This window comes from Gymnodraco acuticeps, unplaced genomic scaffold (assembly GCF_902827175.1).
Source record: "Gymnodraco acuticeps unplaced genomic scaffold, fGymAcu1.1, whole genome shotgun sequence".
Classification (NCBI taxonomy): Eukaryota; Metazoa; Chordata; class Actinopteri; order Perciformes; family Bathydraconidae; genus Gymnodraco; species Gymnodraco acuticeps.
The window spans coordinates 4,892,621-4,918,172 of NW_022992250.1; the positions used below are offsets into that span (position 1 = coordinate 4,892,621).

Sequence of the window (25,552 nt, forward strand, 5' to 3'; positions counted from 1 at the left end):
AGGTAGATGCTGGGATGTGTTTGTAATTGTATGGTCAACAGATCTTCTTAAATCTTAAATAATGGTATAAATTCAACAAGGCAATTAAATGTAGAAATTGTGTTTTCTTTTATATAATAATTAACCAAGCAAGAATAATTTCATTTGTTTCATAAAAATATATTTTAATAGTCACAGTATGTATGTGATACATAAAAACATATAGTCATACTCAAGGCTTCTATGTCATAATGTTCTTAATAATAGTGTAGAAAAAGTCATACTATAGTACAAAAACAATGTCCTAATATGTGTAGCATAAGAAAGTTTAAAGAAATATGAGTCAAATATATATTAAACCATAAAATGTTTAATAATGTAGTATAGTGATACAAATGGCATAAAGAAACGTCATACTCCAGTATGTCATAACATCATAACCAGGGTTATAGCTTGTTTGCCATTTTTGAAAAAACCTTTTTAGTTGGCAGTCTACGAAGCCTTTTGTAAAGTTGTTCACTCAGTGGACCATTAATACATTTTTAATAATTAGAGTGATAAATGATACATTTTGATATATTTTTATGGAATTTGGGACGCTATTCTAACATTGAGGATCTTTTGATTTCATCCTGAATTGGGAAGGAATTTTGTTCGGCTCCGAGTGCTTTGGATTAATAACCTGTAAAACAAACATTTCATTTAAGAAATGTTTTACCTATATTAAATCAGAGAGAATAGAATGCCATGAAACATAACATTCAAAAGGTCATAGTTTTGTATGTCCTTAAAATGACATTAAGAAGTCATAGTATAGTATGCCATTAAAATATAATTAAGAAACTCATAGTATAGTATATAATACCTCAGAAAAAAAGCGTTTATTCTTTTTAAAGGCATTAATTGTCCTTACATTGATGTATCAATTAAAACCCTTGTAGACGCAAAGTAATATCACAAGCTGAAGATCTCATTTTTGTTTGAAGTTATGGAGACAGTAGTTGTCCCACTACTAATTTAAGGACAACTACTGTCTTCATATTGCTGCAGTTATGACGAAGAGCACTCCAGGGTGGGGTCAGTACCATAGACTGTATATATAAGGTCAGTACACAGAAACCTGACTGCTGGGTGTGGTCGGCGGAACGAGGCAGTGGAGCTCCACCTTTCAGTCGGTTTAAGAGTCACTAACTGCTCATGCAAACAATAATAATATGACAGTACAAACCGTCCCTGAACAGAGAGATCGCACCAAATATAGATAGCAGTTAGTGAGACTTTCCAATAACAGATTTAAATGTCCAGACTTAACATAAAAAAGAACACCAAGCAAATCTTTTCATCACAGTTAAGATTTATTTCATTCAACATTTCACATTACAAATATTTAAAAATTATGCATACTGTTATAAATAGTTGGCTGCAAACAATTAAATAACATTAGATTTTTCTTTTTCGTTTCACTAGCACTTCTACAGACCAACTCCTAGAAATATGGACATATCCGTATTACATAACTTAATTAGAAAGGAAAATACAAAAATAGGAACTTATAAAGTGAAATGACAATAAAAATTAAGGTGATATCTTAAGTAAAAAATGCTATTAATAAATACAACAACCTTCCCATACACAGTTAAAAACTATTGAAATCTTGCCATTAAGTAACATCATTAACAGACAAATATTTAAATATTTATTTTCCTTCAGAAAATGTGAACCATATATTGTGGAGCACAATATAGCAATTAGTAAAAACTAGACACTTTAACATATTAAAAGCTTCACCTCAAAAATATAACAAAAATCTGATCAAAATTATAAAAATCAATTATACATTCCAATTAAAAATATACCAATAAACAGCTAAATACATTGTTGACCTAATAATTACAATGCAATCAATCACAGTAGCTTAAAATAAACAAAATAAGCAAATGAGCACAAAACCTTTAATGTTTTAAAAATAACTTCAATTATTTATATTAGTACAAATAGTTTGATTTCTTTTCTTTTTTACAAACACCAGCATGAAAAGGATTACAATAACAGTAGAAAATGACTGTGAAAAACATATTAGCATCTTCTTTAATTAAATGTCTGCAATTAAAAATGGCATTAAAGAATTACATTGCAAAGAGTCTTTATCTGGAAAAAGGTTCAAAAGAAGTATTGCACATAACAACTTGAAGTTAACTTGCAACATTTACCACATTCAAGTCTTTAAGCTCCCCTTCCTCCAGATAGGTCTATATAATCACCTCGACAGACAGCGGGGATGAGTTCTCAAGTCTTTTTAAAACAGTGTTGTAAAAGGATGCTAAAGTCCTGCACTGCCAAATCGATTTATAGTTAAGTTTCTGTCTTGTTTCTCGTCTTTTCTCTCTGTCGTGTGCATCCTGCAGAGGTCTGCGAATGGGGAAGCGAGGAGATCAACACGTGGCGTGGAGGGGAGAGGGGGAGGGGGGGTGAGGTGAGTGGGTTTGGGGTGTCCTTAACAACTTAATAGTTGAGAAACATTTGGTGCACACCACAACAGTTAATTTTTAATAGCTAATTCATGTACTTGTCATTTTCTCTTTTTTTTGTCATGCATGCTAAGGATTACAATAGGTGCTAGTTGGCAAGTTCAAGAATATATATATACTTTTTTTGAAATATTAAAATATCTAAACACCAAACATCCATTCTTGTGATACGAGACTCAGCGTTACGCCTGAACCAAATTTTGCATTCTCCTTATATTAAGTTATAGTCCATCTATGGAGAGGAAACCAAGACAGAAGTTACCATTGTCCAACTAGTATAGCCATGTTTAGAGACATTAACATCAATTTCAAATGACAACTTGTTTTTTTTGTTTTTTTTTGTTATTCTCGCCATGCTGTTATTGACCAGATTGACTGGAAACATCTAATGTACGAAAAGCTAAGACCAAGAGAGCAATAGACTTTGGTCTCTCCTCTGCAGATGTGAAGTCGCACCAACACAAGTGCGCACTTAGTTGTAAAGTTTCCTCAGCACTGAAATGTATAAAAAGCATAATTGAAAATAATATATATTGAAATCACTCAACTTTTTTTCTTAAAATGAACATTTCCATATATGCAGATCTCTCAGTAACAAAAGTACAAAAGCTACCTTTCACAATGTGAAAAATTGAGGTATTGCAAAAAGGAGTTTCCCCATTTGTGAAAAATGTGCCTAAAATGACTGTTGGAAAAAGAAAAAATATTTAGAAAAGTAGTGCATAATAAATGTTTATATGTGCATGACAAAATAATTTAGCTAGAAAACACTGTACCAAAAATCAGCAGGCCATGTATAAAATAATCTTTTTTTTTCATCTCATTTAACAGCAAATTCTTCACAAAGTGTTTTAACTTCTAAAATGCTCACCCACCACACCCACAAAACAAATGACTAGGGTGCAAAACTGGTGCGACGACACCACGCCCATATGAGGAAAGGTTTCTCACTAGTGTGTATAATCAAGTTTCTGTACTAACTCCCTGACATATTTAAATGCTCGGCTAGCAGGTTACTGCGTGACTTAAAACGTCAAACAAAGGTGAGGATTAGTTTGACTTTAGCTGTGTGAATGTGCACTTAATGTTAAACGTTCCGCGGACCTATTTGAGATAAAAAGAACTACCAGCGTGCACCTCCATTTTGAGCTATGGAGAACTTGTGTGTGTGTGTGTGTGTGTGTGTGTGTGTGTCTGCAAGCCCTGTTGTTTTTCCACTGGTGTTCTAATGGGTTTTGACTGCACTGTCAAATATATATATATATAAATATATCATGTTCAAGGCCAATCTTTGGTTTGCTGGGCTTGACAGTTAAGCAAAACTGGGTAGAAGTGACAGAATAATAAAAAAAAAAAGATATATGAATAAAAACTTCCTTGAAGTAATGAGAAGGAACATAAGAATAAAAAAAACCTAAATAAGAAATGAGCTACAGTATGACCCACTACTGCACAGCCATCTTTGGTTCCCAAAAAGCCACTGGGTACAACCGACTGTTATCAAGAGCAAACTGCATGTGGGTCATAAGTGTGTAGTAGTAGAGCACACTGCAGAGACTATCTTCATTTATGCTTCAAAAACACTGGATGCTGAGTTGGATTAGCTTGGCAGGAGAAAGGACAGAGGGTTCGCCAAAAGGGCAGATCCCTCCATGAATCAAATGTGTGCTGACGATTGGGAAATCCGATAAACTTGAATTGCTTCTCGCATTAAATGTAGCTGACTCTCGGATGCGAAGTAGAACTTGTTCATTAAAGACTTGGGAGAATTGCACAAATGCATCGAAAAAAGACTAACAAAGGACAGGCATTTTCCATTTGGTGGTAGCCCTGTAGAAACTGCAATAAAAAGGTGGACTACTAGACCACCCTACTCTCGAGGAGACACCTTAACCTCAGTCCTGAAAGATCTGGATCCAAACCCCCGCGGTGTTCAGACACAGAAAACAGGTTTTGATCCACGAACGAGGCCCTACACTCTGTTAGCTGCTAGCTTAGCAGGCAGACAGGGGGGGGGGGGGGGGGGGGCTTATCTCTTTAAGCCGTTCTGTCTCTCCTGTAGCCTCCCTCCGCCTTACATTCCCCAAATACACTGTGTACTGTACGATGCTCTGCTCTGTCCCTAGCACAACCCTGGCTTTGAATAAAAAAATAAGGAGGCGATGAAGCAAGTGAGTACAAAACTGTGCCTGTCACATCACACTCTGCCTGTTGCATCACTTCCCTTTGATTATAGTTCTAAGGAAAGGAGAACACGAGCGGGTGATGTTTTCTTTCTTGCTTTTTTTTTTCCTTTCTTCTTAACTGTATCGGCACATTAGCAGCTGAGTTTGAGGTATTAGTTTTTGCATGTCAAAATGGAGATCAAAACCCAAATATGCGTTGCTAAAATTTCCGTTGCGATTTTCAAGTAACATCAAAATATTCGTGTGAAGTTGGAAATCATAAAAAGAGAGAGGTTCAAACATTTTGATATGGGAGGGAAAAGAATCCATTTCATTCTGCAGTGGGCCCTCTCTGTTCTTCAAAGTTAATTCAATATTGAGCTTTGGTTGACTACTAAGGGTCTCGTATACTGCGCTCTTTCAAATTGGAAATAAGTGCACTCTTCTTTAGCAACACCTTTTCAATTCACATTTGCTCTGGAGCCTCTTGTAATCGACAGAGAACTTAAATCACACCTCAGAAATAAATAGCCAATCATATGCTGTTACAACAGCACTTGCACTGCTACAAAACAAGTCAATCAAAAGTCAAATTAAGTGTCTTGTTTTGGGGACAGTTCTTAAAAAATTAAATAAAATACATTGTTTAGAAAAAAATAAAAAGGCCAATTGAAGAGAAGAGTACCATATCACACTTCAAACGTTCCTATATATGTTGTTGTTTTTTTTAGAACTAATACAAATATTTCAAAAATCAAACGCATAAATAAATTTATGTTACACATCTTTTTTCCTTGCTGGACATATTTGGATATAATTCCAGTTTTTTTTCTATCTTCAAAATATAGATATATATTAACTTAAAAAAATGAAAAAAGGTTCAGTGAAATTAGAGCGAAAAGGAACCAGCAACAGAAAAGTGCATTTATTTGTACAATGATTTGCGACTCCTGCACTACCTGCCCTCTGCTCCCTGTTGCCTCTCCCTCTCTGTCCCCCGCTCAGTTCCAGCGGAAGGAGATGTGGCGGGGGCGGTCCCCCCCCTCCTTCACCAGGGGTTTGTGAAACTCCCGTCCGGCGCGGGAGTGGATGGCCGCCCAGCAGTACTCGCAGTAGTACTGCAGACAGGTGACGTTGGCGCAGAAGAACGGCGCAAACTTCCCGCCGCAGCGAGTTCCCTGGCACTCATCGCACAGCTGGTCGTCCAGCACGTATGGCTTCACTTCCACCTGGGGGGGGGGAATCAGTGGACATTAGCCGTGTTGTTTCCTTTACAAACGTGTGTCTGCATGCTGCTTTATCAATCCTGGTTCTACCATATGTTGCTCAAACTAGCAGGAAATGAAACAGATGGCACCTGGAAGGTAGAACGTTTATCTGAAAGCGTATCTTTTTTTATACTATGTACAAAATATACTAAAGAGATCCTATTAACTCAGTTTTGTCGGGTAATATTTATTTAGTATTATGTTTTTGTTTGACTGGCATTGTCATCTCGTCATACTGTCGTGTCCTTCTCTGCATGTGTTGCCTGTACTGCAGAAAATAAAGAATTAGATTTAAAAATATATATTTGTATTACTGCACATATTTTTAGTCCAATTTCATTTCTACGATTTCAAATCATATTCAATGCTAATATTGGTATATTTTACTGTATTTTTTTAATATTATTAGTGTTCTTAAAATTGTATTCTATCCGTGTTTTTAATTCTCGTTTTATTTGTATGTATTTTTATGCACGCACCATAACACCAAGTCAAATTGCTCGTATGTGTTAACCTACTTGGTACCTGATTCCGATCCAACCTTTTACAGTATATGTTCTTAAGGAACAGCCGCTCCAGCCCATGTATTGACCTTCTTTAAATATCAGCTTTCATCACGAGGGGCGGAGTCAGCAGGATTAAGGCTTGTTTTATTTATCACAGGGAGTAAGAGAACAAGAGGGAACAGCCACAGTGAGCTCTCAGATCAAACATTGCATGCGACAGGCTCAACATGTTGCTATTTGTGAATTCTCCCTTTCCCTTTGCACACTGTTCACTATTCATTTGCTTTCCCCACCAGTCAGGGATGAGAGATTGTGCTATTAGCAAGTGAATGTCAATAAGAAGGTCTACAGAATGTGAACAGTAATCATGCAAATGAGAAAGCAGCGTACTATTATTCCTGTAGTTCATATCACCATGTAACCTCTTCACTAAATATTTCTGTTGGATTTCAGCTCATGTTCTCTTTCACTCCCCTCTATTGTGTAAATGTGAATAATATGAAGCAACTACAGAGCTCTGTAATATCTACGGCTGTAATTCATTGGCTGCTGACAACAGTGTGTAAATCACTGATGGCCTTACTGCCAAAGTGTAAATGCATCACACAACTGTGCACTGTTTAAATTCATGTATGAATGCAGTTTTATCATGGAATCATTTGCCATGACACGCAATGCTCTCTTTAACTCTACCTGTTACTGTTTGAATTTAAACGGTACACTGTTCCTGTTATTTCACTTGTACTCTGTAACGCATTGCTATGAACTAGTATGTATGCTAATCATCTGCAGTATAGAAATATAGGTTAAATAAGGAGTTACCTTTATTATCATGGATTTCATCTGAATCTAATAACGGCCTTTTGATGCTGTTCTGTGCGCTCACTCCATGGCAGCTGTTTTGGTCAAATTCTATTTGATTTTGTCAAAAGAAACTGCCCCCCCATAGCTTGGCTTCAGAACATATTGCTACTTGCCCTGATCTTCTAAAATGAACAATTCTGCCAGATGTGCTTCTCTACACTTTCTGCACTGTAATCCAATATAGCAAACTCATTCTGCATTTGTTACTTCTCAACAGACAGTTTGACAGAAAGAGAACAGGAAGTGAGTTGTGGGGAGACGAATGAAGAAAGAAGGGGAGCGGCGAGGGAGGACTTAAAAAACACTGAGCTCTCTTTTCTCTCCACTCACCCGTTTATCGATTTCTCCATGCTGCAGCTGCACAAAGCGAGCACTGATAGCAGCAATGTAGCTCTGCTGATTAGAGAAGGCGACCCGCCCTGCTCCCTTGGGGTACTTCAGCTCAGGGTCTGTGTCGATGCCAGCGTAGCACACCCCTCCATACAGGCGGTCCATGATCATGGCCAGCTCCACTGCAGGGGGGGAAGACACATTGAAGAAGCTGAACAAAATATTTACAGAACTAAAAACATGAACACAATGTTAACATTCTGGCTAAAATCCAGCGACTATTCCACACACACACACACACACACACACACACACACACACACACACACACACACACACACACAACAACACACACACACCCACACACACACCACACACACACACACACACACACACACACACACACAATCACACACACACACACACACACACACACACAACACACACACACACACACACACACACACACAGCACAACACACACACACACACACACACACACACACACACACACACACACCACACACACACACACACACACACACACACACACACACACACACACACACAGGCTCAATACATGAGCCCATGTTCCAACACAAACACGTTGAAGAGGGTTGTTTATCTGAGGGCTTAAAGCCGTCCACACAGATGGATTAAAGATCACAAGCGTTTGATGGAGCAAATATGAGCGTAGCTGCTAAAATGGCTACTATAAATCCCAACACTTTAATTTGCAGTCTTTATTGGGCTTTTCTAAAAAGCTGCAAACTGGCAGAGATAACCTTGTGAATTAACAAGGCAGATTAACTTGTTAAAACAGCAAAAAGGCAAATAGCTTTTCTTTTAATATGTCAAGTTAATACGTGTGAATGTGGACCCATGTTACACAAGGTTATTAGATATGTGATGCGCCACAGGGCTATGTGACCTCAACTAGAGTCTAAAACAGTGTTACCAGCAGTGCAGAAAACATGAGCACTCAGCGCACACAACATTGTTATCCGGATAAAAGGGAATTTTATATTCTGCACAGCACAGCGTGCCACTGAGGGAACTTCCTGACGCTCCAGTGTAGGTCAAAGCCAGTCTCAGCGGCACAGTGCCTCTTTTAGCTCTACCCTCTAGCAGGTCGTATGTTTATTATGAACACAAGCTGATCACATTGCAAGGTTTCACAGAAAGGAGAATTGTGTTTAGAGCTGACCTTCAAACATTAGGAGGAAATAAAGAAGGGGAAGTCAAGGGTGGCTTCTTATTTGTGTAAAACAGTGTAAATGTACACAGCAAAAGGTACAGATTGATGAATGTATTAAAGCATTTTGATAAAGAAACAGGGGAATGAGACAATACCAAACACATGGGATTCAACCTGTGTGTATACAACACACTTCAAAAGGTAAGTGTTGTCATCACAAAGACTCATATGTTGTGGTTTCACATGGTTGGAAAAAGAGTCAAATAAGAACGAAGAGTACCTGCACGGAGCGGACGAGGGACCCCTCCCACAAAGATGGTTTTCCTCGGGTCCAGAGGCTGAGATCCGTCCATCACAAAGTCGCTGTCATTCAGGTTCCACGGGCGGATTTGGACCTGAACACACACGACATGAGGTTTCAAAGTCAAGTAGAAGTCATACGTTTCCTTGAGTTCAGCGGAAACTAATGATGTGAGCAAATGGGTGTTTGTGTGTGTGTGTGTGTGTGTGTGTGTGTGTGTGTGTGTGTGTGTGTGTGTGTGTGTGTGTGTGTGTGTGTGTTCCCACTGACCGGCTTGTCTTTGATGGTGGGGCTGGACACACAGAGGTAAAGCTTGCCGTCCTCTTCAATGCAGGCATCGATCAAAGCCTGCACGGAGCTCTCATCCTGGAACAGCAGGAAGGCGTAGCCTGCACGTAACACAGCAGAGTTATTCATGCTGCTGGGGACACCACGTATTGACAAAGACTCATGTTGGATTGAAGCGCAATGATAACTGTGGCTGAACACAGCTTTCTGCATGCACAGCGGGAAGGAATAAGCTTTAACAAATAGACAGAGAAACGGACAAACAGTCCACACATGGCTACTAAGTGCTTCAGACAATACTGTAAAGGAAAAACAGACCGCACACATATGAATAGTGGTAGTACACAAGGCTGACATTTCTCTACTGAATACAGAAATAGATTCAATTCAAATACATGTCTGACCCACAAGGAAACACAAAGACACTGAAGCAGTCACAGGAATCTATCTTTTTGAAGATAAATTGGAATCAGAAAATACTACTGAAATGTACCCAGCTAGAAAACTCCAAACCATTGTGAGACAAATCAGCACATAAATAATTCAACAAACCTTTGGGTGGAAAATAGGATTTGCTCTCTGCTTTGTGAGGCCAGTCCACAAACAGGTGTCCAAAACGCCGGAAACTAGCAGTTATCTCGTCTGAAATCAGGCAGAATGAATTATTGTTGAGAATTTGGAGATAAAACAAAAAAACAATTACACTGATAATTTACAGAGAAAGTCCTGCCTGACTCTCTAAAAAAAAATACATATAAATTGCAGGAACATTTGAACAAATTCCATTGTTTTTATCTAAAGAGATGTGTAATGTAATATCTCATGGTCTAATTTACAGTCAGAGTGATAATGTTTGTCAAGTCAATCAAATTAAAAGCCTAAGATTTGACTTTGAGGTATCCTAAAGTCATCTTAAAGGTGTCATTTTATGATGTTGGATTATGTTTTAAATTGCCCTCAAGTCTCCATCTTGTAAGTGTCAATCTTTTTAACTGTAAAATGATAAATCTTTACCTTCATCTATGTCAGGGGGCAGTCCTCCCACAAAGACCTTGCGTGAGTAGCGTTCAACACGCTCTCCGTTCTGGTGAGGGAAACAGTGAGGGGAGCCCAGGCCTGCAAGACCCTGATCACCACGGTCATCGTCAGGGAAACCATCCTCCATGGGGAAGAGAGAGGAGTGGCCTGAGAGAGAGAGAGAGAGAGGAAGAGGAGGAAGGGTTTATTTCCTGAGGAGTGATCCTGGGAGTTGTTGTCATAACAACACTACCCCTAAGGCAGTAAGATAACCGTACATACAACTTTTCATTCTGTTGACTGCATTCATATTCTGGGCGGAAAGAGCAATCTGATCCGACATCACTTACAACATAATAAAGGCAAGTGAGTAGCATGCAAGGCAAATCACTAGGGATTCATTCAAACATATTTATATTACATTGTGTAACCTTTCATTAAATGTCGCAGTTAGTTTCTAAACCCCTTAAACAACAGCAACTATATACAAAAACCTCAGAATACTATAAAGAAGAAGAGTAAAGGGTAACATATAACACAATGGTTAGTGGGGTGGAATGTAACAAAATAAAAACATAGCTAAAAATAAAAGTGGTTTGAGTTCATTCCAGTCATGTCAAATAAAGAAAAAACATTTTGAAAGTACAGATAAAACAAGGCAAATAAAATGAATGCAGAATGAGACGTGGTTTTTTTCTTGCATGGCCAGCAAATGTATTTTCCATGAAGTACTGAACATGCACGCAGCTTTTCTCTAACAAACGCAGCATTTCTCAGGTTAATACTTTCACAGTGGACTGTGCATGTTTGTGTTGTAGCGACTAAGCTCTCTCCGGCCTATTCCTGCTCCTATACGACCTGCCCTGAGCTGCTTTATAGAGATTTATGCAACAGAGTTAGCCTCAGCTTACAGTTTGTGCTGGTGTCAATGGGGAGTGTGTGTGGTGTGTGTGTGTGTGTGTGTGTGTGTGTGTGTGTGTGTGTGTGTGTGTGTGTGTGTGTGTGTGTGTGTGTGTGTGTGTGTGTGTGTGCGTCCGGCCATGTGCCTGGCCATGTGTCTATTCTTCTGTTCTCCGAGTGTGTAAATCAAATGCTACACTTTGTGTGTCTCCTCTCCTGATAACTTTTAGCCCAAATGTGACAATAACATCTATTGTCTGAGCTAACAATCTTGCAAAATGTGTGTGTAAATGAGAAAAAAGCAAGCAGAGTCAAACAGAGTCAAGCATAATGAGATAAACGCACAATGAAAGATGCATAAGATCACTTCTCAAGCTGTTGGCAAGATGCGACACTTAAGACAATCATGCAGGCAAACATGTCACTTCACTGTACAAAGCGCCGAGTCATTCCAAAACCATTTACGAGCATTCATTAAACACCCAACGCACTGTAACGTAAAACAAAATCATAACAGAACGGCTTCACATCACAAAGTCAGACAGTATATTGAGACCAAGAGAGCTGGATTTGAGCCATGATTTTATTTTACCTCGTCTCCTGCTATAATTCCTGGCTGCATGTGGAATAAGGACAAATCCAAGAAGAGGGTATTTGTAAAAGGTGCATTATACACTATACCAATAAATGTGCCAGGTGCTTCATGACAATGGAGTCATTTTCCATTGTCTGTCCCTCTGCCCTGTCTTCTATCAGTCAGCTGTGAATTATAATTAGCCACCATACCACTGTATCAACAATGCAGCGTGGAAAGTATAAGTCCGTAGTTCAGAGATGTACAATGACTTGTAAGTTGATTCAACAATCATTTTCTCGTACAGTTCTTTTGTTCCCAACAAATGAATGGATATGTTTTTCCTGTTTCAGGGTGGAGACTTGTCACCTGGCTGTTTGTACAGTACTTAAACAAATAAAGATGGAAAGGATTTATTATCATACGAGATAAAAGACACAGTTTAAAGAAGGTAAAGACAGATCGGTAAACTAGTCAGAACAAATATAGAAATCGTATACTGTAGCAATACCAACACCAACATTCTCTTCTGACCTGTAAAAATCCAACTGATTTAATCAACTAAAAAAAGGGTTCACAACTTTGTTCTAAATAAACTTCACTTAGAAACACACAAAAAACGAAATGTCCTACAAATGTGTCAATAACCCAACATTTACTAAATCATGACCAAGTCTCTCAAATATATGAAACAAATAGAAAACCAATAAAATAATTCACATTTTAATTCCAATTTATATGCTCCTATTTTTTTTTTTAAAGCAGAGTTACGTCATTCATTTTGAGACTCCGACAGGCACGATAATCTAAGTGTTCCCAGTGGCAGCGGCTTTGTTAGAGTCCGTTGCTGAGGGACCACTATTGTGACTCACTTCCACAAAAACGAATGAAACTGCCAGAAGTAATAACAGAACAGTTTCCATCAAGTGTTTCTGGATACGGCCAGCCATTACACATATGTAATTTACCTTCTTAGAGTTACACTTAAGACTGTAAGCAAAAAGCCTCCTCGACATCGCACGATAACCATTTCAAACTCCATTGTTTACTAAATAAAAGCAATAGCAGCCCTGCGGCCAAGGAAGGTAACAGGGGACCAAGCAGAGAGGGCGGCGGCCATTTTAACATACATGTATTTTAATATGCCTCTGTCGTGACGTGAGGTTTAACACTTAGATCATTCTGTTGAGATGAATACAGTACAGTCTCACAGGCAACCATTTCTGTTTAATCTATGCTGCAGAAATCCAATTCTTGTTCTGCCTTGTCTAAAACCCATCTAACAAGTCCATCAGTCCACAATGCGGCTCGGTGTCATATGTGTACTAAAGAACATGCTCTATTTTCCCGTTCAATTTAATACGCGCCTTGGGACATAATATTTCTTTGCACAGAGCTGAAGTGAAACAAATTAAAATTGTGGACACTGGAGAGATTGAAGCAGCGACCCTTCTAAAACTCTAAGGACACAGAGAGGATGAAGAAGTGGCCAGAATGCACAAGCAATAATCCCCCGCTCCCTCGGTGGACTTTCCAACCCAGATGGACATTAGCTCTGGGGGGGGTGAGGTCAATGAGAGATAGAAAGAGAGAGGACAGAGAAAACAGGAAAGCAGATTGAAACAGAGCGGAGCGTGCTATAAAAAGATGTGTGTGTGTGTGTGTGTGTGTGTGTGTGTGTGTGTGTGTGTGTGTGTGTGTGTGTGAGAGAGAGAAATAGATTGGAAGAGATGGAGGAACAAGCTGATAAAACACTATGTGGGGGTGAGAGAAAATGAGAGCGAGAGATCAAGAGAATGAGGAATGCAATCTGTATACGCTTATGAGACAAAAAAGAGGGAGAAAGAGCGAGAGAGAGAGAGCGCGAGAGAGAGAGAGAGAGAGAGAGAGAGAGAGAGATGGTGTGCAACCTCTGAATCCTGCCTATCCGCTGGCACCATCTGTCTCAGGGCTTCATGACAGCTCCTGACCATGTGATCTCACCATGTGACCCGGCGATCTTGTGAACAAACCACCGACCTCTCGTGTTTTACATCATGGCCCAAGACCAGAAGGCAAAGGCTTCAACAACACAACTACACAATGATAAAGGGAATGAGAGGTGGCTAAATATTTAACTGCTGTTGTGGAAACTGTGCCATGTCAAGAGGATCGGCTGGACGGGTTATTCATATACTGTTAGAAAAGCAATGTTGTTCTTCTCTAGGGAAAGACCGTCTGGTGAAACTGGGGCAGCTAGAACATAACTATTGATCTGCAAGGGAGGTTTTCAGAAATATAATGATGGGAAATATTTTGGAGTAAAATATGTATAGATAAACTACAAACCGCCTACAGGTACACCATAGAGTCCTACTGCTATCAGAGGCCTACCACAGAGCATAACATAACATCCCTAATTTGCGTCCAGCAAGGGGATTTTGCAGTATGTGAAACACCGAAAACCAAATCCGCAAACATGAAACCCTGCAGTCAGAAAGAGGGATGCTATTTAAAAAAGGACAAGAATGTCTTGGTCCTCACGTTAAGATAACACGCATATAGGGGGTCCCTTACTGTTGCTATTCTATCTCTAAATGACCCACCTATTAATGTCCTTTCATTCCCCCTTTATCGTACTACATATTTAGGGATTAGGAGTAAGGGGAAAGGAACATGTTCCAACCAAAGGTCATAAGTAGGTGAAAGGTCGTCAACACAAATGATTGTTGTTTACCTTAAAGATGGGGTAGGTACGTTTGAGAAACCGGCTCGAGATACACTTTTTGTTATATTCCATGGAATGCTCTTAACATCCCGATAGCCGTAGCACTGTAAAAAGCACAACCAATCATTTTAGCCGGCCCGGCTAAAATAACTGGCCGTCCATCTGTGCACAAACTTATCTCGTGCCCTCATTGGTCATGTGCGCGTTTGTGTGTGTTGGAGGAGGGGCTCTGTAAGGAAGTGGCAGATTTTTTCCGGTTGTGTATTTTCAAATTCTAGCGCACTCGAACCGGTTTCTCAAATGTTCCTACCCCACCTTTAACCAACAGGAAGCAAGTTAGTGCATTTTATTTTATTCTAAAAATGCAGAGGGGCAGGACTTTTTGACTGCCTTGAATCGTTGGTAAGCAAGGGCACACAAGGCTTTTAAAATCTTAAAAGCTTTATTTCACATCGGCCGGACACACAGTTTCAAGACAAAGTGAAAGACACAAAAGTCAGTGAAGTTGGCTGAGGCAAACTTTATAAATAGCGCTTAAATGGGTAAAAGCTGACATGATTTACCTGAGAGAGCATATTTTAGTACAGGAAACATAATGATCTTGTATGTTTTTTAACCTTTCATATAGACTGCCAGGTAGGTTCATATTTTTAGATTAATGAGCAATTGAATATGGAATCAAGGACAACACCCTTAATGACAGCAAATGCTTTATAGGATTTATGATTTTTTTTTATCCCCGACTTGTAATGTTAGTGTGCTCTTGAAAAGCTGGTTAGCTTGCCATACGTACCATTGAGGGGCAAGGGGTTGTCTCCTCCTGGATGGGGGAAACCAAGACGACCTAAGCAAGGAGACACAGAACAGAAATATGTAACATGTTGGTACCTACATATTACTTCATTTGAAACACAAAGGTATGTTTTGAATCATGATTGATTGTATACTTTACAGTTAATATCCCGTTATTATATGCAGTCCCATTTTGAGATTTAACAGAACATGTCTATAAAAAAAAAGAGTAAAAACAAAATGGCAGCCATAAAATGATAAACCCACAATCTGAGGAATCCATTATCAGTTAAGCAATCAATAATTTGGCAAAAGGCTGAGACCGTGATAAAGCTCTTGATTAATGCTGCATGCTCAGAGAGGAATATATTTAAATAATTCTGCACAAAACGTAGGACAAATCCCAAATACACGGGCACGGATTTGGTTTGAAAAAGATGAATTGCACAGCTGAACATATTGAACAACTGGGTGTTTTTGACAGTTCATTAGGAGTGCCCAGACAGAATATGCAGTGGCGATAATAACAGATATGAGAACACTGAGTGTTGCTTTCACATCAATCTCATTAGAGACTACATCTGTGGGACACCAACCATCTCTCTGCGTCTCATCGACCTCCATTTCCCTGTGTGTGTGTGCCTCTCCCTCTCTCTCTCTGAGCCTCATATCATACATTTTACATTGAGCCACTTGCCAGGCCCGCACACACACGCCCGCACCCACACAAATACATGTTATGATGCCAAACAAGCTTCAAAGTTATGCAAGGCCTGCTTGCTGCAGAGGGATAATGAGATGAAAGAGCTGAAATAGTACAACCATTGTGGTATGGCTACGGACCGCCCTGTGATTGGTGCATTCCGACGCCTCGGTCACATGGAAATCTGATGGCCCCTCCCCCACACCTCGCCTATTCATCCACACAGTACTTGGTAGATGTGGTGCATAAAACAACTCAAACACAGAAACCAGGACGTGTCACCCCATGGTTGTGGAAGCTACTATACTGTACGATAGTATACTAAATATTCCAATACATTCTATCACAATCTGGGCATTAACAGGTTAGTTTACGTATCATTAAATAATTACATTTCAGTCAAAATAAATGTCAAGGTGCCAACCAAAACCAGTTTGTAGACGTGCTATTTCTCTACACTGCACGGCAAGATTCAACAGTTTATCTCCCTCTGTAATTTAGCTCAGTGATTTAGTGTTTGAGCTGATATGTGCGCCTCCCAAAATCAAAATCCATCCCAGCTCAAGCCTTCATATTGGATTTAAAGAGCCTTTAATAGCCTCTGAGGAGCAAACGTGCAGGCACGTAAGCACACCACATCCCTGTGTGTCTGCAGGGTGCTGCGTGCCCGCTCTGTGAACCTCATTTGCAAGCTGCTGGCTGAGTACATGTTCAGTGCAGTAACAGTTTTAGCACATGCATGCACAAGCACATACACAACAGGGCGGTGTGTGAGTGTGTGTCTGTTTAGTGGCTGAACAGAGGGATCCTTTCTGTCAGTCAGGACAATGCTGGAAGCGATTCAAAGCCACTTCTAGAGACATTTTATCTCGCCTCTTCGCTTGCTTCATAGCGCTCTAAGTTCAATATGTTCTGCTGGAATGAGAAATGTGTGTGCATCTAAACGTGCTTGTGTATGCACTCTGTCTGGGTTTATCAGTCGTGTGGGCATATTTGTGTGGGCATGCCTGTACGTATGTGACAGAGAGCAGGAGAGAGCAAGGGACAGTTGGCCTGGAGAAGAGTCAGCACTCAAAGAAAATGTGCTGTAATTATGTTTCTCTTTTTACTTTGCTGTGAGGGAAAAGAGGAGTCACATAAGTTACCCTTGGTACAGCAGTGTATACGCCTGGACTATAATAATGGAAACAGGGAATAAATAAACACTAAAAAAATAAGTAGACCAAGGGCAAAGAAAGAAAAAGAGGAGTGTGGGATGAGATGATGCGTGATGTGAAAGCAGTAAAGAATGGGGCACTGTATAAGAACCAATCTGAAGGGGATGACTGAAGAAAGATCAGGTCAAAGGACATAAGAAGAATAAATAACCTAGAATGAATTGAACAAAATGGACAAATAATTCACATTCAAGGTTCAAGTTTAAAAATACTTCACAATGTCCAAACCCTACATAGTTTGATTCTTTCTGAAGCAGAAGCGTGTGGGTTTTCAATTTCCAAGGAAACTTGTTTTGTATTCAGATGCCCGGCTCTTGGATCTAACAGTCGCAGGAATCTGTGCCAGCATGGCTGGAGCTAAGACCCCAGCACTAGCTGATGAGCTAACCTTCTAGTCTTCCTCTGTTAATATAGAGGGGAGATTTACTAAAGTTTGACAGCAGAACATTACATCACAGCTGGAAGTGGCTGAGCACAGTGGGTGTGAGGCTGAAATAAATACGAGGGGAAATGAAGAGTCTGGAGCTCAGAGTTTTCACTCATCTTGTCATTCTGGTGGTGGAACTGTTTGAACCTTTCTTTGTAGGTCACATGCACAGTAACGGTATTTAAATGTTAAAAAATAAGACATAAATTCTGGAAAAGGAAAACTTCTTGATACTGGCTTTTTGAGATATTTTGTCTACCAGTTTCTGGGGCCCATTAGACCACAACCAAAACAAAAGATGGTTATCTTGTTTTGAAGTAACTACTCAAATATGTGTTAAACTCTACACCCGAGTCTTTAAAATCCAAAGGTGTTTCCTTTCAAAGGACGATCATTACCAGAACTACTCCTTTAGCTCCCCCCTTCCCACCAACAGCTAACATTGGCCACAGTATTTCTTGTTAGCTAAGCACTCTCCATCTATAGTAACTGTCAGTTACGCCCTCAAACAATAAACAACACTGGCTACCTGCTGCATTCAATAACCTATTTTCTGGGTTACCATTGACCTAACAACATTCAGCCAATAACAGATGTTGCTTAGTGTCTATCAATCAATAATCCAGGTCAGTTACGGAGCGTCCACACAGCAGCGTGCGTTGACGCTTGGCGGTGGGCGTATCTGAAGCTTGGGGATTTTTTGCGAGCAACACGACCAACAACCAATCACATGAATCTCCCGCCCCCGACATACAAAGCAATAGCAATGTTAAAACGAAGTAAACTGGATATAAAATCCCCAAACAGGCGAAAACCTACCAGTTTCACCCACTGTCTCTGCCACCTCCCTCCATGCCTCGCTCCTCCGGTTTGTATCCCGGTAGATGAACAGAGACTGATCATACAGCACCGGGTGATTCACTACCGCTATAATGAATTTTCCCTCCATTTTTTGGAATATGAGGAAATTACCTGCGTAGTCTCTCCCAGCATACACGCGGTTTGATTGGCTAGCGCTTGTACTGGCAGATTTGAATAAACGGGATTTCATTGGCTGACGCCTCCGTCGAGGCGTCAAAAGTTGAACATTGCTCAACTTTTGAAGCCAGCAACGCTCCACGTCGCTTCCCAAAATGCATTTCGGCTAAAAGTGACGTCACCCCATTCAAAGTGAATGGGCAGAAGCGTTGGAAGCTTCAACGCACGCCGCTGTGTGGACGGGCCGTTAGAGTCCAATTTCCAATGCAGGATTATTTTTTCTCATTACAAGTCTCAGCCCGTACTTTGGAATGAATTCTATTTAGAATACCAGTTTAGAGTTTCCGTTAGGTGTATTTCTATCATTTTGTCTAATGAGGGGCTACTGTAAATATCAGCGACAGGAATCAGTATATCCTAGTAAAGTTCAATAGCAAACCAACAAAAACACAAATGAATGACAATTGGAATTTAATTGTATACGTTTTACACTACATTGGTTTAAGCTAGATGTACCAAATAAACTGGCAACTGAGTGTATGCACGTGCACAACCGTAATCATCAAATCCATAAAAGAGCAGGAATACAGGGATTTATACTGACCCAGAAATGCAATGGACTAACCTCTTTAAAAGGTGCAAAGGTACCGCATCAGCCTACCCCAGTTTCTAAGCACTGTTTCCTAACTAGAGAAAGGTTTAATGTTCTCGCTTTTTACTGGCATTATCTGGATAATATGTGTGTTCTGATTGAACACTGAAAGGTTAACATCCTCACACTTCAGGTAACAGATGTGTGTCTTTCAAACATGTGCCAGACTTTTTGGACAGAAACAACTGTGCGCCATTGTTTTTATAAGATTGTTGTTATCCTTCGTAACAGGAGGCTGTGCAGCTGTGATCGTTAGAAACTGATGATGGCCAACAACTTTAGTTCAGATCAGTGGGAGTCCTTCCATCTATTTCACAAATCCCCTCTTAAATACAAAGCCTAAGCTTCCACCCGCCTTGTATTCTCGCTGTGCCTCCTTCTCAAAATGAAAGAGAAAAGGAGGTCAGACTCATTGCATTGAATTTTCCAAGTGAGAAAACGTTTAGCTGTTTTGAATTCAGAGTGGGAAGGAGAGAAAAGGAAGAGGAACACAAAGGTGTGACTTGACCTCTCGTGTTATTGTTGATCACAACAAGAAGAAGACATCTGATCTGTGGAGGAAGTGAAACGTTGCTGCTAAGAATTAGGTAAATCGTGAGTAAGTGTGTATTAGGTATGATCAGCTCTACCTTGAAGTGTAACACGTAAAAATCAAGCCACACTTGTCCACACCTATAGAAGAACAGCTAAAGTGGGAGAATACAGCAGGTACAAACTCATGTTTTTAGTTTAGTTTGTGTATGGATTAGGGCTGTCAAGTTAACGCGTTAATAACGCCATCGGGAGGACCGGGAGGGTGTGTGTATGTGTGGCACGAGCGAGCGAGAGAGAGACCTTACGTGTATTGTTGTTGTTAGCATCTGGTGCTAGCTAGCTGCGCTAACGGATATAAGGAGCTTTTTAAATGAAAACAGAGGAGCGACATTTCGCCGACAACTGCGCCGAGCACTTGACTTTATGCAGGAAGCCAGACAGTGGGACATTGTACGAGAAGTCAGCACACTCAGCACGGATAGTGCGCAACATGATTGCAGCGTCCAGGCAGCTCCGACACACACACACACACACACACACACACACACACACACACACACACACACACACACACACACACACACACACACACACACACACACACACACACACACACACACACACACACAGCACACACACACACACACACACACACACACACACACACACACACACACACACACACACACACACACACACACACACACACACACACACACACACACACACACACACACACACACACACACACACACACACACACACACACATTCACACACACACACACACACACACACACACACACACACACACACACACACACACACACACACACACACACACACACACACACACACACACACACACACACACACACACCACACACACACACACACACACACACACACACACACACACACACACACACACACACACACACACACGAGAGGTTCCAGGTTGAATTGAGGCGAATATTTGTTCAGAAGTTGTTGTGTTTAATATTCATGAGGATATTTGTCATTGTTCAAATGATAATAAACATTAGCATAAAGCATATTTGTCCACTCATATGTTGATAAGAGTATTACAAACTTGAAAAATATTCCTCTAAGGTACATTTAGAACAGATAAAAAATGTGCGATTAATCGCGATTAAATATTTTAATCGACTGACAGCCCTAGTATGGATTGTCAGTGACTGAAATCCAAACATTGATGTATCGAGTCATTATTTTGTCTTCTAGGCACTACGTATGTGCCGTCAACAGAGCGTACAATCGTTACTGGATGTTATATAAGTGTTTAATGTTTGTGAATTCAATCCTCACCTTTCAGGGTGTCCTGCTCGGCCCTCATGATGTCGATCAGGGAGCTCTCCAGCGTGTTCATGTTGAAGCTGTCAAATGACCTGGTGCGCTCCTACAGAAAGAAGAGAAAGACCAGAAACATTCATTACTTTTTCTTTCAATGCTTCAAAGACAAATAAATACATTGTGTGGCAGCCAACAGGCTTTCAAGTTGAAGATTCAGCTGGTCCATGGAAGCAACTTGAGCAATTAGATTTATCTGAATCTTTGTATGTAACGTTGCCTCAGTTCATTCAAGCTGATCAGAGAGAAAAAAAACAAGAGAGCATACAAATACTTTTAGAAAAATGAAAAAGACATAATAGCACTTCACATTTCTTTCTACCGTCCTACGAATACATGCAATACCAAGATACTGCAAAGAGTCCACTTCATGATGGACGCTGTTTTTATGCTTCTCACAGCTTTTGGCATTGGCCTATATAGCAGGAGTGACAAACAACACAAATTAGGAGTGAGCCCTAGTTTCACATGAGTGGAATCTCAAGTGATTCACTAATATATTCTGCAGACTTATGTAAAAACTGAGATAAAAGTTTTCTTTTTTGCCGGCTTAACGGATTTGTATTCTGCTCTAAAGATGCCGCCGTCCTGTTTTGGTTTTCTAGCCCCCAAACCGAAGCTAAAAAGACAAAAATAGACGACTATGGGACAGGTATTTATGTTGGCATAATTAAATGTATCGATGTCTTATTGTTTACTTAGATTATATTGTATTTAAAAAAACAACTAAACACTATTTTCGTCCTCATGTGGTTATTATGTGTTCTTAACCGACAACCTAACTGAGCTATAAATGCATCGTAATGGAAGTCAACAGTAAAACCAGCAGTAGAACGAAACAGGAGGCGAGCCAATTCTTGGGCAACAGCTTTGTCACCTACAAACAGGGGAACCTTGGCATACCCTCCATACTGCAAATGTTTATGTGTACGCACACATATGTGTAAGAGAAATCACAACCATGAATGTGTACACAAAATATATGCAGGCACCAAAAACACGGGCCCATAAACAAACACATTCTCCAAGTGCCATGCTGATAAGGCTTGTGTTTTGACTCCACCTCAGCCAAACAGAAAGAGCGCAGCTTTTGACAACAACATGATAACAACCTGATGAACTATTGTGGCTTCCTTGTATCCAAAACAACCACAGTGAAGACTATAGTATTGTATGTATATTCTCCTTGTTTATGTTTACAGTCAGCGCTAAATGTCCCCACAACATCACATGAGTGATTGCCCATTCCTTCCTCCGTCTATCCCCGATGTTCCCGTTATTCTCCGATGCCACCCTAAAAGCAGAAATACCTTTAAAGTTGTGTATTCCTCATTTATGCGTCAGAGCGCTCACACCGCACAGAGACTCTTCTGGATAATGTTGTTTTTCAATAAACCCTACATGGTGACTATTGTATTTCCTAACTGTCTGGTCACGACTGAAATACAGTTTTTTTCCTTTCTGCATCATACCCATTGTATCAAACATGTAGTGATAAAATACTTTTAAACTATTTGTCTTGCAAAATAATAACCTTTTATGTAAACATATAGTGATGTAAATGCAGTATTTGTAAAACACACACATGAGCAATTTAACACTGGAGTACAAATATTTAACACAGGGAGAAGGAGAGGCTGCTGGACTTTAAAGAGCCATGCTTTTAAAATAGCCGTGCCAATACATGAGAACATTTTTTGCTATTAGATTTAAGTCTGGAAAACATCCGCTTAGATTAGATTGAGTCTGGCAAGATGCTGACAGACCAAATAATGAAACGTGAGTTTTTTGATGATGCCATGTCTTGAAACTTGTGAACAGTGAGGTGTTATAGATCATAAAGCTTCACGCTGCAGCAACACGGCCAGTCTTTTTTTTCCAGTCTTTTTTAACAAAGAAACTTAATTTGGTGTATAGTTTAAGAGAAATGTAACATTCCCAAAACAGCAATTATGTGCTCCAGTTTGAAAATAATAAGCAGGTGTAGAAGCAGTTCACATCAAGGTGTGATTGAGGTCTATTGTGCACCCTACTTGAGATCTCATGTATGAAGAAAACAAAAGGCGACAACTGTGGGCTGATGTTAACGATAACACAATACGAATAAAGTGTGACATTACTCGAACGCCTGTAAATTAAAATCTTCAAGTAGAAGTCAAAAGAAAATCTACAATCCTGACAAAATAATAGTACATAATGAAATGTGCAGCTTTCTGTCAAAGTCAGTCTGAAAACATACTGACACAAACACTGTGTGATCAGCTCTGCCTTCGACCTGACTGATAATGGACAGGCCTTGCACAACAAGAGTTACCCAACATCTGTCAACTTAAAAGTAACCTATCTGAATGTTCAATCCCTCTACATTCACCACTTTGTTTTTCCAACAAATACATCAATGCATAACCTCTCGATCACACACTCCGTTATCCAGAAACCAGTTCATACAAACATTAGGCCAACGTCTGTTGAGAAAAGTCTGAGAGCAGAACCACCTTGGGAAGAAAGGCTCACAACAAACCTTGTTGCTCAATGAGCTCCACAGGGGTCAAATGCTAAAGGGTTCAGAACAACAGAACTACGTCATATGACCAAGGGTCGGGGCAGGCAGGCAGCTTATCTTCTCATCTACTGTCTGGTGCCTGCACCCGAAATCCAATAGCTTTACTATCTGATCAACCAAAGACCAATTGTTGAAAGTCTGGCACACACTACTCGCCCATGAAACGGCCAACAATCCACAGCCGTAGCCAACATTTCATCCGGGTTTTGGCCGGTTTTCTCACACTGACTGAGGAACCATGCTAACAGAGAGATGACATGGGTAGAAGTACACACTCTCCCTCTAAACAAATATCAATACAGGGATATAGGCCAGACTAGGTTGACTATTTTCTCATATCCACCTCAGTATCTTATGTGGACTTAGGCGATTGCTTTAGGTCAAATAAACCAAAAACTCAAAGACAGGAGAAGAAGAAACAAGTGAAGGACTGCTTAGTGGGGGGAAGCATAAAACCCACTGGTGAGTACATCTAAAGCAAGCTCTTGAGCACATTACCCAGGACAAACACAGGGCATTAAAGTGCAATATGGCTCTTAGTTATGGTATTTCTGAAGTATACTATTAAAACTGAGCCGGACGCAGGAGCCTTTCCTGGTTTGTTTTTTTACAGCTTCAATCATTTATTCTTATTTGTCATTATACTCTATTGTACCATCTCCTTGGTACAATTACAGATGTATCTTGGCTGATGTAGCACTGCAAGGTAATCCGATGATATTGCTTCAGGAGAAAAGGAATTCATTTTGTGGCTGAGATGGGCTCAGTATGGCGGACATGAGGTCTGGCTTGTGCTCTGCAGTTGCTAAGCATTAGCCTGGAGAGGTGCAGAGGATGATTAATCATCAGATTGGTACATCCTTCTCTCTCTCAACAACTGGCCAGCTGACCAGCAAAGTACTCATCCCTGACAGATTGCAGGGATTGCACAAATACACACACACAGTCACTCGTTACATCCAGAGACACACACACACAAACAGATTAGCTGTGGGCAAGACACACAGGATTTACAGTGCAGCCCACATCAGATCTATCTATAAAAGCTTCTAACCCAAGGCCATAGGTATAAAGATAGAGGACATGGCAGTACATGGTGTGTTATTTGGTGGCTTCAGTCAAATGTAGCCCGGTATACATGGGGAGGCAGAACGGATTTAATAACCATAACCCAATCTAGTTGAAGTTAATGGAATAGAAATGCGAAAAACATCCTCTTTTTTTTTCACAGTGGCCCTGAATAATGATGGATTGATTTGGATTAACCAGCACATCAAAGTTTGACCCTGGATCAACAAATGTGTACTGACCTGATCTAAAAGCACTGGGTTTAAACAAGTAGAGAGTGAATCATCTCATTTGATGTAATCAATTTGAAAAGCAGCAGCGTGGGCTCAGTGGATCAGAGAATGTGCACAAAAACTATAAACCTGTGTGGGCTTTGTGGGAGGAATGAAACGTGACCTGTGGGTTCATTTATTAGTGTCGATATAAAGTCATTACATTTAGACTGCATGAAAAAGTGCATTCCTAACCCTATACTAGGAATGATCTTATAAACAGCTCACCTGAGAGACCTAACAAAATAGTACTGTGAACATTTTGGACAATGCAACTTAGCCAATGCTTCCTGGGCTCTGCAGGATACTAGAGCTGCCTTGAACCATTGTTGATGAATCTGTTAAGTTATTT

At 40.1% G+C, this 25,552-nt stretch overlaps 1 protein-coding gene across 2 annotated transcripts in view; it reads right to left on the reverse strand.

Moving 5' to 3' along the window:
- Positions 1 to 1,315: 1,315 nt before the first annotated feature.
- The window catches only part of cpeb4b (cytoplasmic polyadenylation element binding protein 4b), a 32,181-nt gene continuing 7,944 nt past the window's right edge, over positions 1,316 to 25,552 (reverse strand). The window contains exons 3-11 of one of the 2 annotated variants that reach the window (XM_034206705.1): positions 21,256 to 21,346; positions 15,418 to 15,468; positions 11,936 to 11,959; positions 10,441 to 10,611; positions 9,979 to 10,068; positions 9,409 to 9,527; positions 9,118 to 9,232; positions 7,641 to 7,822; positions 1,316 to 5,901 (exon numbers count right to left, since the gene is read on the reverse strand). In XM_034206705.1, the coding sequence (XP_034062596.1) occupies positions 5,674 to 5,901; positions 7,641 to 7,822; positions 9,118 to 9,232; positions 9,409 to 9,527; positions 9,979 to 10,068; positions 10,441 to 10,611; positions 11,936 to 11,959; positions 15,418 to 15,468; positions 21,256 to 21,346 (1,071 nt within the window). In that variant the 3' untranslated portion in view covers positions 1,316 to 5,673. The remainder of the gene's footprint in view (positions 5,902 to 7,640; positions 7,823 to 9,117; positions 9,233 to 9,408; positions 9,528 to 9,978; positions 10,069 to 10,440; positions 10,612 to 11,935; positions 11,960 to 15,417; positions 15,469 to 21,255; positions 21,347 to 25,552) is intronic. The other variant, XM_034206706.1, reaches the window with a different exon arrangement.